Source organism: Meles meles, chromosome 4 (genome assembly GCF_922984935.1).
Source record: "Meles meles chromosome 4, mMelMel3.1 paternal haplotype, whole genome shotgun sequence".
Lineage (NCBI taxonomy): Eukaryota > Metazoa > Chordata > Mammalia > Carnivora > Mustelidae > Meles > Meles meles.
The window spans coordinates 45,911,785-45,929,761 of NC_060069.1; the positions used below are offsets into that span (position 1 = coordinate 45,911,785).

The 17,977-nt window shown below is 38.3% G+C and overlaps 1 protein-coding gene across 5 annotated transcripts in view; it reads left to right on the forward strand.

Moving 5' to 3' along the window:
• ATP13A3 (ATPase 13A3) overlaps positions 1 to 17,977 on the forward strand; it is a 93,449-nt gene that overhangs the window by 52,774 nt on the left and 22,698 nt on the right. For all 5 annotated transcript variants that reach the window (XM_046001990.1, XM_046001995.1, XM_046001994.1 and 2 more), the window contains 12 exons: positions 5,000 to 5,116; positions 5,928 to 5,945; positions 6,039 to 6,192; positions 6,289 to 6,409; positions 10,977 to 11,101; positions 13,089 to 13,264; positions 14,223 to 14,345; positions 14,433 to 14,512; positions 15,097 to 15,139; positions 15,228 to 15,337; positions 15,640 to 15,736; positions 16,585 to 16,657. In XM_046001990.1, the coding sequence (XP_045857946.1) occupies positions 5,000 to 5,116; positions 5,928 to 5,945; positions 6,039 to 6,192; positions 6,289 to 6,409; positions 10,977 to 11,101; positions 13,089 to 13,264; positions 14,223 to 14,345; positions 14,433 to 14,512; positions 15,097 to 15,139; positions 15,228 to 15,337; positions 15,640 to 15,736; positions 16,585 to 16,657 (1,237 nt within the window). The remainder of the gene's footprint in view (positions 1 to 4,999; positions 5,117 to 5,927; positions 5,946 to 6,038; positions 6,193 to 6,288; positions 6,410 to 10,976; positions 11,102 to 13,088; positions 13,265 to 14,222; positions 14,346 to 14,432; positions 14,513 to 15,096; positions 15,140 to 15,227; positions 15,338 to 15,639; positions 15,737 to 16,584; positions 16,658 to 17,977) is intronic.

The following is a 17,977-nucleotide window of genomic DNA, read 5'->3' on the forward strand; positions in this document are numbered from 1 at the left end:
TTATCAGTCTTGTTAATCCTTTTAGAGAACCAGCTTCTAGTTTTGTTGATCTGTTGTTTTATTGATTTCTTGTCTAATCTTTATTATTTCTCTTCTGCTGTGTTTAGCTGGGTTTATTTGCTGCTCTTTTAGGTGTGAGGTTAGTTTGTGTATCTGAGACCTTCCGTATTTCTTGAGGAAGGCCTGTATTGCTGTATACTTCCCTTGTAAGCCCGCCTTTGCTGCATCCCAAAGGTTTTGAATTGTGTTTTCATTTTCATTTGCTTCCATGTATTTTAAAAATTTTTTAATTTCCCGGTTGACCCATTAATTCTTTAGTAGGATATTCTTTAACCTCCATGTATTTATGGTCCTTCCAGATGTTTTCTTGTGGTTGACTTCAAGTTTCACAACATCGTGGTCTGAAAATACGTGTAGTATGATCTCACCCTTTTTGTACCAGTTGAGTCCAGATTTGTGACCCAGTATGTGATCTATTTTCAAGAACGTTCCATGTGCACTCGAAAAGAATGTGTATTCTTCTGCTTTAGCATAAGTGCTCTGTATATATCTTTCAAGTCCATCAAGTCCAGTGTATCATTCAAAGCCCTTGTTTCCTTCTTGATCTTCTGCTTAGATGATCTGTCCATTGCTGTGAGTGGTGTGTTAAAGTCCCCTACTGTTATTGTATTATTATCAGTTGATTTAATTTTGTTATTAATTGATTTATATATTTGGTTGCTTCCAAGTTAGAGGCATACATGTTTGCAGTTATTAGATCTTATTGGATAGAGTCCTTTATTATGGTATAGTGTCCTTCATCTCTTACTATAGTCTTTGGTTTAAAATCTAGCTTGTCTAATAAAAGGATGGCTACTCCAGCTTTCTTTTGATGTCCATTGACATGATAAATGCTCACTTTGAACCTGGAGGTGTCTTTGGGTCTAAAATGAGTCTCTTGTAAGCAGCTTATTAACAGGTCTGGTTTTTTTCATCCATTCTGATACCCTGTGTCTTGATTAGGGCATTTAGTCCATTTACATTCAGAATAATTATTGAAAGATACAAATTTATATGTATCAAAAATGGATCTAAAAGCACTCTGCATTGGTTATCAGATGTGGCTGGGCCTATAGTTTTCCATGACAGCATTTGACCACTAAAATCCCAGACCACCATAGGGAATGACTGCATTGGGCCAAGAACTTTTGCCATATCCATCACACTCATCTGACCTATTTTCCAAACAGATTACCACCTCTTTTATCATTTGGAACTCTAAGAACCAGAGCATTCTCTAATAGAGAAAAGTAATTGAAGGATTTGAGTAAATTTTAACATGCTGAATTTTATAAATATATGATATTTGGAGAAATTTGTCACTGGGGGGAAAGCACTTAATGCTGACTTTTCGTTGAATAAAACTTTTCTTTTTCTGGAAAAAAAAGATACTAATTTAGTGCTTTTGTATTACGTGTAAAGTCTCTGTTCCTGTAGATTGTGTCTGTTCTTTTCTAGTCTTTATTACTTTTTGTCTCTCTTCCTAAAGCATCCCCTTTAATATTTCTTGCTGGACTGGTTTAGGTACATGAATTCCTTTAGTTTTTGTTTGTCTTGGAAATTCTTTATCTTTCCTTCTATTCTGAATGAAGACTTCCTGGATAAAGTATTCTTGGCTGCATATTTTATCCATTCAGCTCGTTGACTACATCATGCCAGTCCTTTCTGGTCTGATAGGTCTCTGTAGACAGGTCTGCTATCAGCTTTATGTGTCCTCTTGTCTTGAGCTGCTTTCAGGATTTTCTCTTTATGGTTTTGTAATTTGCAAGTTCACTATAATAATCTGCTGTGGTGTTGACCAGTTTTCGCTGATTTTGAGAGGAGTTCTCTGTGCCTCTTGGACTCGAATGCCTGTTTCCTTCCCCAGATTCGGGAAGTTCTCAACTATAATTTGTTGAAGTAAACCTTCTATCCCTTTCTCTTGCTCTTCTTCTGGGACCCCTGTGATACGGATATTATTTTGCTTTATGGAATCACTGAGTTCCGTAAGTCTACCTTCGTGATCTAATAGTCTTTCCCTCATCTCTTCAGCTTCATTATTTTCCATAATTTTACCCTCTGTATCACAGCTTTGTTCATCCTCATTTTTATGACCTCCACTTGGGACTGCATCTTGATTATAGCATTTTTAATCTTGGCCTGACTGGATTTTAATTCTTTCATCTGTATAGTAAGGGATTCTCTCATGTCTTCATTGCTTTTTTCAAGCCCAGCTAGTATCTTTATAATTGTTGTCTTAAATTCTAGTTCAGACATCTTAGTTATGGCCATATTGATTAAATCCCTGGCTATGAGTATTACCTCTTTTTCTTTATTTTGGGGGAAATTTCTCCATCCTGTCATTTTGTCAAGAAAAGAAAAATAGAAAAAGGAAAAAAAAAACCAAAACCCAATAACAACAAGAAGGGACGGCTGGGTGACTCAGTGAAGCAGCTGCCTTCAACTTAGATCATGATCTTAGGCTCCTGGGATTTAGCCCGGCTGGTTCCCTGTTCAGCAGGGAGTCTGCTTCTCCCTTTCTCTGCTCCTACCCCTGCTTGTACTCTGTCTCTCAAATAAATAAGATCTTAAAAAAAAAAATAACAAAAACTTCAGGAAGTGTTTCTGGTGTATGCTGTGTGCACTCTGCTGTTGTGTTTTGGCTTCTCTATCCTGCTGGTCTGTCCTCTACAGAGTCCTTCTGTGCTTGTTAGCGGGGAGTGTTTGGATCTTTAACTTGGTGTGCTTTGATTTGTCTGTTAATTTGGAAAGAAAGAAAAAAAAAAAGCCTGATCCAAGACAGGAGAAAAGGAACAAAAATGCAGACAAAAAACTGTAAACGCCTGATGCCAAAGAATAAGAAAGAACAAAGGAAAAAAAGAGTGAGGAAAGAAGAAAAGAAGAAAAAATACATAAGCCCGTTCTAAAAAAATAAGAGTAGGAAACAAACCAACAAATGAACAAAAAAATTGTAAGTCTGATACCCCCCAAAAAAAGATAAAGAGAAAAGAGAAAGAAAAAATATAAAGTAAAAGATAAAAAATAAGAAATGGAAAAATAAAAAATATTTAAAAATTAAGGAAGAAAAGAGAAAGCAAGTCTGGTCCTCTTTCCACCAGAAGCTGACATTTGGGAGCACTCTTTAATCAATAGACTTGGTACATGTGGAGGCCTGTGTTGGTCTTCTGAGGGAGAGGACTGCTGTGCTGGTTTATAGGCTGACTTGCCCTTGTAAAGATGCCCCTGCCAGTCCAGGGGGCAGGGTTTAGTATAGGGGACTGCAGCCTCCAGGGAGGCATTGTGTTTCTCTCAGAAGTTGCACGGAGCTGGTGTAGGGCAGGATGGTGGTGGAAGAGGAAGGATATGGCATCATTCTACCCTCTTGTCCTTGGGGAGGGAGCTCCTGGCCACCGTTCTGCAGGAGGCCCTCTCAGAAAAGCCCATAATCTCTTGTGTCCCAGGCCTTTGTCATTTCCCTGTTCTTCACTTGTCTGGTTCCTGGGCTGTCGGTACCCTTAGTGCCACAGATCTTCTGTATTTTTATCTCTGGCCTGTGGCTGGGATTCAAAACTCCCAAGTTTTAAGGGGCCTGGCAAGGTGCATACCCACTCCCCTCCCTGTCCCAGAGGAGAACCTTGTGGTGCACCAGCACCGTCCTGTCCGGGAAGAATAGTCATACAGCTCGCACACACAGGCTAAAGTTCATGTGACTCACAGCAGAAAGCCGCAGCTCAGTCCCCAACTCTGTCTCAGAAAAGTAGTTGCACAGAGGCTGAATGGATTGTGGTAGACAGCGAAAAGCAGAAGCCAGGTTATCTGCACTCACTGGTTTAGGTCTGTTGTGGCTCATAGTGAAAAGCTGCTGGGAGGTTATCTGCCCTCTGTGCACACCTCTGTCCCTGCTGAGCTCAGTGGCTCACAGCTGGCCTTTTGTCCTTGGAGAGGCAAAATACGCTCTTCCAAATGTATGATGGGAAAGGAGCACTCTCTCCCACATGCGACCCAAGGGGTCGCCTCGTTTTGGCTTACAGTGTGCTCCCCACCTGCTGGGGTCTCTCCTGCTCCCTCCCTCTTTCTCACTTTGCTCCTTGAAAAGGGTTCCTGCTCCTTCGGGGCTCCTTGGCTTTCCTTCCCTCCCAGTTCATGGCTCCAAACCCTGCATCTGCCACATTCTCTCCAGCTGTGCAGATTGTTTTCTTAATACTTAGATTGTATTCCTGCTTGCTCAGAATGGTTGGATGTTGATCTGGCTGTGTTTGAGGGACAAAGCGAGCTCAGCGTCCCCCTACTATGCTATTTTATTTTTTATTTATTTATTTATTTTTTTTTTTAAAGATTTTATTTTATTTATTTGACAGAGAGAGATCACAAGTAGGCAGAGAAGTAGGCAGAGAGAGAGGAGGAAGCAGGCTCCCTGCGGAGCAGAGGGCCTGACGCGGGGCTCGATCCCAGGACCCTGAGATCATGACCTGAGCCGAAGGCAGCGGCCTAATCCACTGAGCCACCCAGGCGCCCCTACTATGCTATTTTAAATCCTCCCCTGTGCTCTGTATACTTTCGCCTCCTTTCTGGTAGCAGAAGATAATCCCTGGATGATAGACTGAACATTTGTGGTACTTCAGGAATCTTCTGGGGTTTTGTTTTGTTTTTTTTTTTTTTTTTTGCAGAGAGAATCTAACTCAGCAGGTTGTAAGAGCAAAATGAGAAGTTTTTCTCTGTTTCTCTGGTTCTTTATTTCACTTCTAACCTCTGCTTCTCATCATCCATGGGTTGTCAGAACTTTAACTGATTTCGCTTGTATTTTACTCTACTCACCTTAGTGATCTAGTAGTGTTTGTTTATTCCTTGGGCACTGCCTTTTTTTTTTTTTTTTTTAATTACTGAAGGTAACCATAATGTTTTTTATTGTTTTGTTTTGTTTTTAAAGTAGAACCAGTGAATTGAATTTTATGGAGTAATGTGTTGGATATTTTCCTTTCAGATTCTGGAAGAAGCAACTGAAGAGGAAACAGCACTTCATAATCGAATTATGCCCACTGTCGTTCGTCCAGCGAAACAGCTGCTTCCTGAATCCACACCTGCAGGAAACCAAGAAATGGTGTGAAATCACGTTAAGTTGGATAATAAACTGTTGATGCTCATGTTTAATCCTCATTTTGAAATGTTGCTAGAAGATGAAATCACATGTCCTTTAACTTATGCAGATAAGAGTATTTTAACTGCATTTTATCCAAAGCTACACACCTGATGTGTTTCAAGCACTATTTGTGTAAAACATTAAGATTTAATTCTCTTTACCATTACTTTTCCCTCCTGTTTATTGAGCAACTTAGTGTCTTGTGATTGAGATAACATGGTGATTTATCTTTTTAAATTGCAACTGTAAGGGCACCTGGGTGGCTCAGTTGGTTAAGCAACTGCCTTTGGCTCAGGTCATGGTTCTGGAGTCCTGGGATCGAGTCCCGCATCAGGCTCCCACCTCCATGGGGAGTTTGCTTCTCCTTCTGACCTTCTCTGCTCTTATGCTCTCTCTCTCTCTCAAATAAATAAATAAAATCTTAAAAAAGAAAAGAAAAATAAATTGCAACTGTATTCTTAGGATTCAGTAAAAGATATGTGGAAGGCTTTATTTTTAGGTGAATTTTAAATTATGTTCCCCCTTAGTTTCTTTTAGTACTTAGTATGTTAATATTTTAGGATAGCAAAATTACTTGAAAATACTGAAGGATTTATTTTTATTAAATGAGAGGTAGTAGAGAAGCAGTCTTGAAAACTGAGTTTGAAATAATCAAAGCTCCTTGCTATTTTTTAAGTAATGTTTTGTGGATGTATCAAGTTTTTTTTTAAACTTGAGTACGTTAATGAACCTAATTGGGGTTTTCTTTTTTTTTTTTTCGCTTTATTTTTAGGAGCTGTTTGAACTTCCAGTAAGTAAAGAATGTTTACTTGTTACTTAAGTATACTTGCTTTAATTCTGAAAAAATAGTAAATGCTTTATGCATCTTTTTGAAATCACATAGGCTATTTATGAGATAGGAATTGTTCGCCAGTTCCCATTTTCTTCTGCTTTGCAACGTATGAGTGTGGTTGCAAGGGTGCTGGGGGATAAGAAGATGGATGCCTACATGAAAGGAGCACCTGAGGTCATTGCCAGTCTTTGTAAACCTGAAACAGGTAAGGAAGCAACTAGGCTTTGAGTGAAATTCTGGTATTTGGGTGAGCTTGTATTTGCAATTTTAACAATAACATTTATTTTTTCCTTTTTAAAAGTTCCTATTGATTTTGAAAAAGTTTTAGAGGATTACACTAAACAGGGCTTCCGTGTGATTGCTCTTGCGCACAGAAAATTAGAGTCAAAACTCACATGGCATAAAGTACAGAATATCAGCAGGTAAGGTTGATGAACGGTTTTTCTACAGTTTATCCAATAATGTTTGTTTATATGAGTCATGGCATTACATGAGTATGGCAATTTGTATGTTGTATTTATTAAGTATTTATTAAATATTTGTTGAATGTATGCAACTGCACCTAATGCAGTGTTTTGTTTTAGGTGATTGAGATAGAAGTACAGCTCTTCAGAACTCTTACCAGTTCGTTTGTTAAATATTTATCTAGTGCCTGCTATGTGTCAGGCGTGTTTTAGGAAAACAGTTTTAAAATGTAAGCAGAATTCTCTTGTATTTTGTTCTTCCCAAAGAATCTACTTGGTTTTGCCCAGTGGTTGGAACCAAGTATTATTTTGGTCAGAGTTTCATGAATCACAATAACCAATTATACCAGTACTCTTTCCCAACTCCTAAAGGTCGAATGACATTGCCATCATCACATTTACTTTTCTCTAGTCTTCCTCTCTCCAATTTGTGTTCCACAGTGCCTCCAGAGCTTTTTAACATTCAGTTCTAATACCAGTCTCCTACCTGGAATTCTAGTAAATGACCTCCATCATCTACTGGAAGAGTTCACCATCAGGAATATGCATCAGGAAAGAAACAAAACACATAACACTTAATTTGAAAAAGGGAAAGTGATAGAAGCAGATAAAAAAATCAGAAAAAGGCATACAGGGGCGCCTGGGGGCTCAGTTAGTTGTCTGCCTTTGACTTAGGTCATGATCCCAGGACCCCTCATAAGGCTCACTGCTCAGTAGGGAGTCTGCTTCTCCTTCTCCCTTTGCTCCTCCCCACTGCTCGTGCTGACTTGCTTGCTATCAAATAAATAAATAAAATCTTAAAAAAAAAAGAAAAGGGTATACAAATGGCCAATGAACAAATGAAAATTGTAGTATATTATTTAGTTCTTTGGGGAACTACAAAATAAAACCACAGTGAGACGTCACTTCTTTCCTGAGGTTCGTGAAATTAAAAAGATTGATAATATCAAGTGTTAGTGAAAGCTTGAGAAAATTTTAATGAACATGTGTAGTACCTGTCAAAATTTAAATTGCTTATACAGTTTGACCCCGCAAGTGCCGTTCTAGGAATCCAGCTTAAAGAGCTATTTCTACGTATGTTATGTACAAGTTATGCACAGGTTCAGGTTTTTTTTTTTTTTTAATTTTTTAATAAACATGTAATGTATTATTAGCCCCAGGGGTACAGGTCTGTGAATCGCCAGGTTTACACACTTCACAGTATTCACCATAGCACATACCCTCCCCAATGCCCATAACCCCACCACCCTCTTCCGACCCCCCCTCCCCGACCAGGTTCAGGTTTAAATAGTGTCAGTAGCACAACAATAGGGCAGTGACTAAATTACAGACTATTAACACTTCTTTTAATTACACCTTTTCCCACTGTGCAAAAGTAGAGTGTTCCTGTGAAGCTGTTCATAAGCCAGAATAGCTTAAAGTGAGGAAACTGTTACCATTAATTTATGTGGAAAAAAATTCTGAGTTTTTCCAGACCCCCAAAATTATCTCTCTTAAACTCTCATAACTTAGGACACATCTTGCTAATGCAGGCACAATAAATCAAGATAGAGCAAGATACTCACAGGCACAGAGGTGCTGATTGTAATACCCAGGAAAGGAGCTTGGGAGGGCCACTCCCAGCTGCTTGGGAGTGCACTGCTTCTGAATTGGCTCACTGCAAAACAAATGCTGAATGCTGTTTTTGCCTTTCCCCTTTTTTTCTTGAAAGTGAAAAATCTTCAGATTTCTTTGGGATTTTGAAAACAAGTACTGATGTAGGTCTTTCGTAAAAGTGGCCTAATGCAAGCTTTTGAAAAGCAGGTGATTCCTAAGCCTAAAGAGTTAGGGCAGTGTTTATAGTAGAATCCTGGTTTTCTGAATGAGAACTAAAGGAGTGGAGTGGATAGCCCAATAGCTAAAAGGAAAAGCTGTGTTAGGAATTCTGCCTGTTCACACAGAATGTTTGAGGGATGTGGTTTAAGCATGAACATTTAAAAAAAAAAAAGCAGTAGCCAGCTGATGGGACCGATATGCATGGTTGGGAGGTGCAGTAAAATACTGTGTTCGAATTCCTGTGAAGGGCACATGAGGCTCTGCTTTCTCTACAGCTCCACCTTTTGCCATTTTTTCCCCTTAAAGACTAACTACTGATTTGTCTGTAGTTCTTGAGCGTGTCCTAATTAGACATCCTTCCATGCCCTTGAATAAGCTATTCCTTCTGCCCAGAATATCCTATCCCTGTCAACTTTTCTCTCTTTCTCTACTGCTTTCTCTCTTCTCTCCTTCTTTGGCATCTGTAAACCAAGACCTTCTCTGTCTTTCCATTCTATCTTACAGGGGCAGGTTTTGGCATTTCTCTTACTGCTTGAACCTTTACATCTTGAGTTGCATATTGTATTGTTCATTCATTAGAGGACAAAATTTCCATGACCTGTGTCATATATTGTTAGGAAAAAGTTAGGAAACCAGTAGTAGCCAGAAACTAGCAGGTTATGAGAAAATGGCTACAGTGCTTGGACCCCAGCGTTTGGTACAGCTTTGTTCCTTGAAGTGCATTTTCAGACTTAAAGGCTCATTTCTCCTATCACCACCAGCAGTGTCATTTTATCTTGTTTCCTGACTGTTCTTTAATACCTTTACCACCCATAGTTATAATTATATTTCAAAAGATTGTTTAGGGTTTAGAGCTTAAAGTGCCTTTATTGAATTTTGTGTCACAAAACCACTTGTTACTGGAAGTCTGAAATTTTGGTTCCTAGCTTCTAGTCTTCTTTCTTCATCACGGGGTGTGGGGGGTGGGGTAGAGATATTTCTGGGGCACCTGGGTGGCTCAGTTGGTTGAGTGTCCAACTCGTGATCTCAGTTTGAGGTCTTGATGTCTGGGTCGTGAGTTCAAGCCTTGCATTGGGCTCCTTGCCGGGTATGGAGTCTACTTTTAAAAAAAAAGAAAAAAATAATTCTGTGATGGAATTTTAGTAGCTTTGAGATTTTTTTTTCCCCAAAGATTTTGTTTTTATTTATTGACAGAGAGAGAGAGGTCACAAGTAGGCAGAGAGGCAGGCAGAGAGAGTAGGGGAAGCAGGCTCCCCACTGAGAAGAGAGCCCGATGTGGGGCTCGATCCCAGGACCCTGAGATCATGACCTGAGCCAAAGGCACATGGGCCACCCAGGCGCCCCAGTAGCTTGAGATTTCTTAAGAATGCAGCCATCTCCATGATGATGCTGAAGCACATGTTATTTTTGCATACACATCTTTTTAAAAGATTTTACTTATTTATTTATTTGAGAGGGAGGGAGGAGGGGCAGACTGAGGAGATTCTATACCAAGTGTGGGACTTGATCTCATAGCCTCAGATATGACTTGAGCCAAAGTAGAGTTGGATGCTCAACCAACTGAGCTACTTGAGTGCCCCTGCATATTATCTCTTTGCCAGCATGTCTGTTTTCCCACAAAAGCTCCTTGAGGTTAGGGATCATACCTTTTCATCTTTGACCTTCCAGGGAGTAGTAGTACTACTTGGTGCAGAGTGGGTACTTAACTTTTGAAGGAATAGCATCTTGATAGCTATTGAATATTAATAAATATTTTTTAAAGGAAGTTTTCTTTAAAGGTTCTATTTATGTATTTGACAGAGAGAGCGAGTGAGCGCAAGTAGGAGGGGCAGCAGGCAGAGGGAGGGGGAGAAGCAGGCTTCTTTCTGAGTGGGGACTCTGAAGCAGGGCTCGATCCCAGGACTCTGGAATCATGACCTGAACTGAAGACAGATGTTTAATGTTTGAGCTACCCAGATGCCCTGAATATTAATAAATACTGTAAGAGCCCCATCTGTGTGTATCACACTTCCAGGATCAAGAATTTGATCAAGAGTCTGGGGCGTCTGGGTGGCTCAGTTGGTTAAGTGTCTGCTTTAGGCTCAGGTCATGATCCTGGAGTCCCAGGATCGAGCCCCATATTGGGCTCCCCGCTTAGTGGAGAGTCTGCTTCTCCTTCTGACCCTCGTCCTTCTTGTGCTCTCTCATTCTCTTTCTATCTCAAATAAATAAAATCTGAAAAAAAGAATTTGATCACTTCTAGAATCATCAAAGGCTTGATAATAATGAATGCAGTATAACTGTGTTGAATGTGCTTATGGCCAGGTTTTTTCCTTTTCTCTTAACATTTATGTTAGGCTGTGTTATATTTGGGGGCCAGTAAAGCAAAGATTTATTTCTGCTCATTCATTTTGTGGGTGGAACACAAGATGTACATTTTCAGTACTTCAGGTGTTCAGTGTCTTAAAAGATAACGTTTTCACATTATCCTTATTTCTCACATTTCAAAGGGTAATGTTTTATTTCAAAATATGCCTCTTGGGAATTATTTCTCCAGATATGAATTTTTTGAGATATTAGGCTTGAACACACATATATATGGCTTATGCAGCATATAAAATGTTTCAATTTATAATTTATGGGAATTTTAATTTGTTTTATTAATAAAAAGAGAAAAGTATCTGTTCTCTGGACTAAACAATTTTGTGTTAAAATTTCTTTTTTTCTGCAGAGATGTCATTGAAAACAACATGGATTTTATGGGATTAATTGTAATGCAGAACAAATTAAAGCAAGAAACCCCTGCAGTACTTGAAGATTTGCATAAAGCCAACATTCGCACTGTCATGGTCACAGGTTAGAGTTTATAAAAGGACACAGGAAAGACTGAATGCGACTCTTAAGTGTTCAGGTTATAGGATATTGTGGAATGATTAGTTATAAAAGCATATAGTGGCTCCATCCTACCTTGCCCCATTTCAACTCAGAGTGTTTTTTAAAGGTATAAGATAACTTTGCAGAACTCTCCTGAGGCTTAGCAAATTCTTTTATAGAAATAGTAAAACAGTGAAGGGCATATTGTAAAAATTTAGATTTTGCTCTTTTTTGTCGCCCCTCTAATCATGTATTTTTTATAGCAGTTATTTTGTAAGATTTTTTTTTTTCTTATTTGACAGACAGAGATCACAAGTAGGCAGAGAGGCAGGAAGAGAGAGAGAGGAGGAAGCAGGCTCCCTGCTGAGCAGAGAGCCCGATGCGGGGCTTGATCCCAGGACTCTGGGATCATGACCCTAGCCGAAGGCAGAGCTTTTTAACAAACCACTGAGCCACCCAGGCGCCCCTATAGCAGTTATTTTATCTTGTGTAAGCTGTTTGTAGATTTCTGTACTAGAGCATAAGATTCTAGAGAGTTAAGAGAATGTTTTGTTCGTTTTGGGGTCTTGTGCAGTTTTTAGAACCATGCCAGATGCATGGAAAATGACTAATAGATAATTTGTTAGAATTACACTTTTATGTGTAAGAGTATGTTTATTTTCATTGCCTGAATGTGTACTAGTGAAAATAGCCATTGTTTGATTGGTTTTTGATTTCTGACAACTATATCCAAATGATTTTCTGGTGTTATTATGTTGTTGTTAATAGATAATTCCCATTCCTTAGTTGTGTGAAATTGTGGCAATTCTTAAGATTTTTCCTTAGTAAATAATAAGAATTAAGATAATCAATTCTGTGGTTCGTCTATGTGTTCACTAAGACTTATGGGGAAAAGGCAATTGACATTTTTTTGTTTCAGACTCTGAGATCCATCTAATAGCAAACTTACCACTATGTAGCTCAAGTAAAGAGATTTATTAGCATCCCAGCAATTCCTTGGTTCTAAGGATTGCTCCTTCAAAGCACTTTCCATCTCTGTCTCTTTCCTTTCTTTCCCTGCCATGACGGACTGTGACCTTTGTCCCACGCGGGGGTCTGTCTGGTCATAAGAGGCCACCGTTGGAAATACTGTGTGGGAATTCGGGGAAGAAATCCTGTTGCCCTTCAGTTCTGGCAGCAGTGGGCTTTGTAGGCCTTTGCCTGCCTCTCACATGTGTGCATATTTTCTTGATCCTGTCCTTACAGGGCCTCTTTTCATTTCTTTCCTCCTGACTGAGAGGATGTCTGTCTTCTCTTCCTATCTTGTGAAGATTGTATTCTTGTTTACCTGGCTCATCGTTTTGCTTTTGGAACCCGTTCCTTTTTTCCTGTGATACTAGGTATTCTTGTACAGACCCGGTTATTAAGTTATTCCAACAGATATTTTTTGAGCACCTGCTCTGTGCATATGCAGCACTGCGCCAGGTGTCGCTCGGTACTACTAGTGCCTGACCGAAAGAGATCACAATGTATCTGGCTTTAAAAATTGTAGGTGAGGGGCGCCTGGGTGGCTCAGTGGGTTAAACCTCTGCCTTCCGCTCAGGTCATGATTTCAGGGTCCTGGGATCGAGTCCCCATCGGGCTTTCTGCTTGGCAGAGAGCCTGCTTCCTCCTCTCTCTCTCTCTGCCTGCCTCTCTGCCTACTTGTGATCTCTCTCTGTCAAATAAATAAATAAAATCTTTAAAAAAAAAATTGTAGGTGAGAATGATGTGACTGTTCAGCATATGTGTGCTTGAATTATTTGAGGCTTCCTTTGTAAAGTATATTTTGATTTTTGTTGTCTTTAAGATTCAAGAGTAATACTGTACATTATCTTCATTTTGCCAAGCATAGTCATGGGGTAGTAGGTATTCTTGATAAATATTCATTGTTGAATACATTTATGTTTCCATTTTAATTGTAATGTATTTTCAATATTTCGAAAATTAGGTGACAATATGTTGACTGCTGTTTCTGTGGCCAGAGACTGTGGAATGATACTACCTCAGGATAAAGTTATTATTGCTGAAGCATTACCTCCGAAGGATGGGAAAGTTGCCAAGATAAACTGGCATTATGCAGACACCCTAACACAGTTCAGTAATTCATCAGCAATTGACTCAGAGGTAATGTCAAGAATTTTCCCTTTTGAAGCTTGCTTGTTTGAATTTAGTCTGAGAAAATAAAAGGTGATACATTAAAACACAACACAACAGAAAAGAAATGAAAACAGACACCTGGGCCACATCCTCAGAGATTGATTCTTTAGGGCTGGATGAGACCCAGCTACCTCAAATTGTGATATTTAGCCTGAACTTGAGAAGCACCGTTTTAAAGTATGAAAATTCCAGATATTTATCCTATTTTAACTGTTTAAGAAGATTTATTTGAGAGAGGAGAGAGTGTGTTAGAATGGGGGAGGAGGCAGAGGGAGAGAATCCCCAAAGAGACTCCCTGCTGAGCTAGAAACCAGACACAGGGCTTGATCCCACCACCCATGAGATCACCCATGAGATCATGACATGAGCCGAAACCAAGAGTGGTCACTTAACAGACTGAGCTGCCTAGGCAGCTATTTTAAAAGTAATGATAAATGATGCAGGTCGTCTACAATATTTAGTCCATGCATTATTTCAAACCGAAGCTGATTTTTAGCCTTGGTTGGTTGGTTGGTTATTTTTTAAATAACAACTATAGGTAGATTACCTTAAAACTGAATTTCCTCTTACTTTTAATAAACATTAAACTTTCATTGTTTTATGTAAATTATCAAATAAAAGAATTTCATTTTAGATCAAATATATATGTGGATTTTTTTAAAAAATAAAGATTTTATTTATTTGACACAGAGAGAGGACAAGCAGGGGGAAGAGCAGGCAGAGGCAGAGGGAGAAGCAGGCTCCCTTGCGGAGCAGGGAACCCCGATGCTGGGCTTGATTCCAGGACTCTTGGGATTATGACCTGAGCCAAAGGCAGTGCTTAACAACTAGGCCACCCAGGCATCCCTAGATCAAATCTATTTAAAATAGGATTGTTTCACTTGGTCTGGCTGCCTAAATATTGTTTTAAATGTCTCATACACAGGCTATTCCAATTAAACTGGTCCATGATACCTTAGAGGATCTTCAGGTGACTCGTTACCATTTTGCAATGAATGGAAAATCATTTTCAGTGATATTAGAACATTTCCAAGACCTTGCTCCTAAGGTTAGTGACGTGGGTTTATGTATGTATGTATGTGTTCACATGAATAAATTGTCAACAGTATTTTAAAGAAATTTATATTTTTTCCAGTTGATGTTGCATGGCACTGTATTTGCTCGTATGGCACCTGATCAGAAGACACAATTAATAGAAGCATTGCAAAATGTAGAGTAAGTTGTTTTTTTTTTTTATTTTTATGGATTTTAATGTCATTTTCAAAACCAGAAAAGTAACTAATATTTCATGTATATGGTATTGTCACCTATCAGATAGGTGACAGCTCTGAAGTACCTTTTTAAAAGAGGTTCATGTGCTAATTTATTTAGCTAAAGTGCAATATCTACAATTCCCTTTCCAGGTAATATGTGTAAGATAGAGTTCATTTACTCAGCTTGTAGAAGTGACTTCATAGTTTGTGTAAATAATTATGTTTAAGTTTTAGTGTAAAAGTAGGTTACTAAAGACTGTATAGACCCAAGACCTTTGCTCTAAATATAAGGAAATTGAGATGCCAGATGATAAACTGATTTGCCCAGCTTGTGACAGAAATGGGACAATAACCCAGGTCATTTGACTTGCAAGCTGATGCCATTTGCAAAAGCAACATGCCTGTAGTCCTTGCGATAAAAAGATTCTTTAGTTCCAGTGGGGAGGTCTCGGTCTATTAGCTCTTCATAATAACACTGGAGGAATCTTAAGTTAAATGTTTGTTTTAAAAAAGTAATCAAAATCTTAATGTGATTTTTGTTTCTAGTTACTTTGTTGGGATGTGCGGTGATGGTGCAAATGATTGTGGTGTAAGTATGGTTTTTGTGATTTATAGTTCTTTCTTTAGCCTAAGTCACATTTATAAAACTTAACCTCTTTTCTTCTTCAAACCATTAGGCTTTGAAGAGGGCGCATGGAGGCATTTCGTTATCAGAGCTCGAGGCTTCAGTGGCATCTCCCTTTACCTCCAAAACTCCTAGTATTTCCTGTGTGCCAAACCTTATCAGGTAGCACAAATTCAACATGTTCCCATTATCTCTTTATGGTGTGCTCTGTTAACGTAGAAAAAAAATCATCATAGAAATTAATATGAATTTGTTGTGATGATGTGTTAGTATATTCGATCTCTAACTTCATTAGCAGCAGGTTGCTACTCTTCATCTCTTTCAGGTTCTGCTTTAGTTTTGATCTTTTGGTAGAAAAGTGCTTTGTCATAGCTGTTGAATGTTGATGTTCATCAGTCAGGATATTACTGTGATTTGGAAGCGTTCAAATGCTTTTATTGACATGCCAACATTTGTTTTCCCAGGGAAGGCCGTGCTGCTTTAATGACTTCTTTCTGTGTGTTTAAATTTATGGCTTTGTACAGCATTATACAGTACTTCAGTGTTACTCTGCTATATTCCGTGAGTACTGACATTGCTTACAGAGATGCTGCTTTTGTTAAGGCATTTAAACCAAAAAAATGGAGTATGTATGCATCCACTAATTAGGGAACTTACATAACTAGCATCTCTAAATTTTCCCTTAGTTTATTATATTTTGAGTAGCAGATTGAAAATCTCATTAATCTGGAATAGCATTTTCTTTAAGGCTGACAGTTGTGGCTAAAGCTTTGTGAGTAAAAGATGATTGTATTCTTTTTTTTTTCCCCGCTTTTAGCACAGATTGGGCATCTTTCTTCTAAATGTTAAGCTGTGACATATTTCACATTTGTAGTTAACTCTGCTGAACATTTACAGAAAAAGGCCAGAGTGAGAAAGATGTTTCAGTAGTAGTTTGTAGGACTTTATGCATTGGGAGAAAAGTGTAAACGGTGATGTCCGTGGGTACTCCCATCAGATTTTATAATTGAAGTGATCTCACTTTAGAATTTTCTCAAAGCAAACAGTAGTGGCATCCCAGGGAGTTTTTGTGAAGTTATCCCTTTCTACCATTTGTACAAAGGATCAGGAGGGATGGTGTTAGATGGATATTAGGAAGCTTTGAGATACTAATTTCCAAGGGTGTTGGATATAATAAGTAAGAGCTTGTATTTTCTTTTTGTCAAAAAGCTTAAAAGATTTTACTATCAAAGGCAAATGTATTTTAATTTTTAATTAGGTCCAAATATTACTTTAAAGGTGTTCTTGATGGCGGTGGGGGGTGGGTAGAGTGGGGGAACTAAAATCCAAGAAGAAAAATCTAAAGCCGGGGAAAGTGGTATAAAAATAGTTTCTGAAAACTAATTATGTTTTTAAAATTACTTTTGTAGATCTTAAGTAACCTAGGAGACTTCCAGTTTCTTTTCATTGATCTGGCAATCATTTTGGTAGTAGTATTTACAAGTGAGTAATTTGCTTTAGTATTGATTTAAAAGCATATGAAATTCTGATTAACTCCTTAAACTTTGGTAAATTTATAACAATAATTATAACATAGGGCATACTTCTTCCCTATAAATTCATTTTTTTTTTTACTACTAGTTATTTTTATTTGCCCTAGTTGTTTTACTCTTCTTTCTCCATCTTTTTCTTCCACTGAGCAAAGCGCCTAGTGCAGGGCTCCATCCCAGGACCCTAGGATCATGACCTGAGCTGAAGACAGGTGCCTAACTAACTGAGACACCCAGGCATCCCACTTAAGTCTTTTTAAATCCAGAATATTACATCAGCCTTTCTTGGGTGACATCTTGGTGTTGACATTTATTAAAGAAGAGAAACCAGTTACATGGATTTGTCTGGTCTGAAGTAGTCTCATTAGACTCAGGCTGTGAATTCTTGGGAGGAGTATGGCAGAAGTGATGCCATGTCCCTAGGTAGAGCATATGAGGAGACAGAAGATACTGGTTTATTTTGGTCTTTGTGTTTATGTCAGAATAAATAATGATGTAATGGGATATTACTGTTTAATCAAATAAAAGTTCACAAGTCCATGTTAGAAATAAGTAAGTAGGTAGAGAAGAGAAAGCTCTTCCTTAGAGTAAAATGCAAACTAATAACTATAGAAGGAATGATGGACTTCAGCCATGGAAATACACTGATCTCAGTGACCTTTTAGGCCATATGCTTCTTTTCTGTGCGTTAGAGGATGCTTACGAGCATCTTTGGTCTCTACCTGCTGCTACATGCCAGTAACACTCCCCTGGTTTTGACAACCACAGGTATCTCCAGACATTGACAGATGTTCTCTACAGGGCAAAATCATGTTGGTTGAGAACCATTGAGTTAGACAATCTTTAGGGAATACTAAAACTATCGAGTCACAGTTTAATGAAGAACTGGATATTTATGTATCTTTTTACAGATTAATTACAAAAAGAAAAGCAGAAATGTTACAGTAGAGAAACTTGGTGGACATCACCTTAATAAGTTATCAAAACCTTTTTTGGTTACTGTTCATATAGCTTTCAACCTTTGTTAATGTCTTCTTTTTGTGTGTGTGTTAATGTCTTAAGAGGAAGAAAATATGTCTTTTTACTATAGCTTTTCAATTAAATATTCAGAAATAAATTCTTAAACATATAGTTAGTTAACATATAAACTTAGTTAACATATAAACATGGTAATGTTATAGTTTATATGTTTATGTTTAACATTCTTTTTACTTGTACTAGTATTTCTCTGAAATTCAGTAGGCTAATGTAAAAGTACTTGTGAGGTACTTTA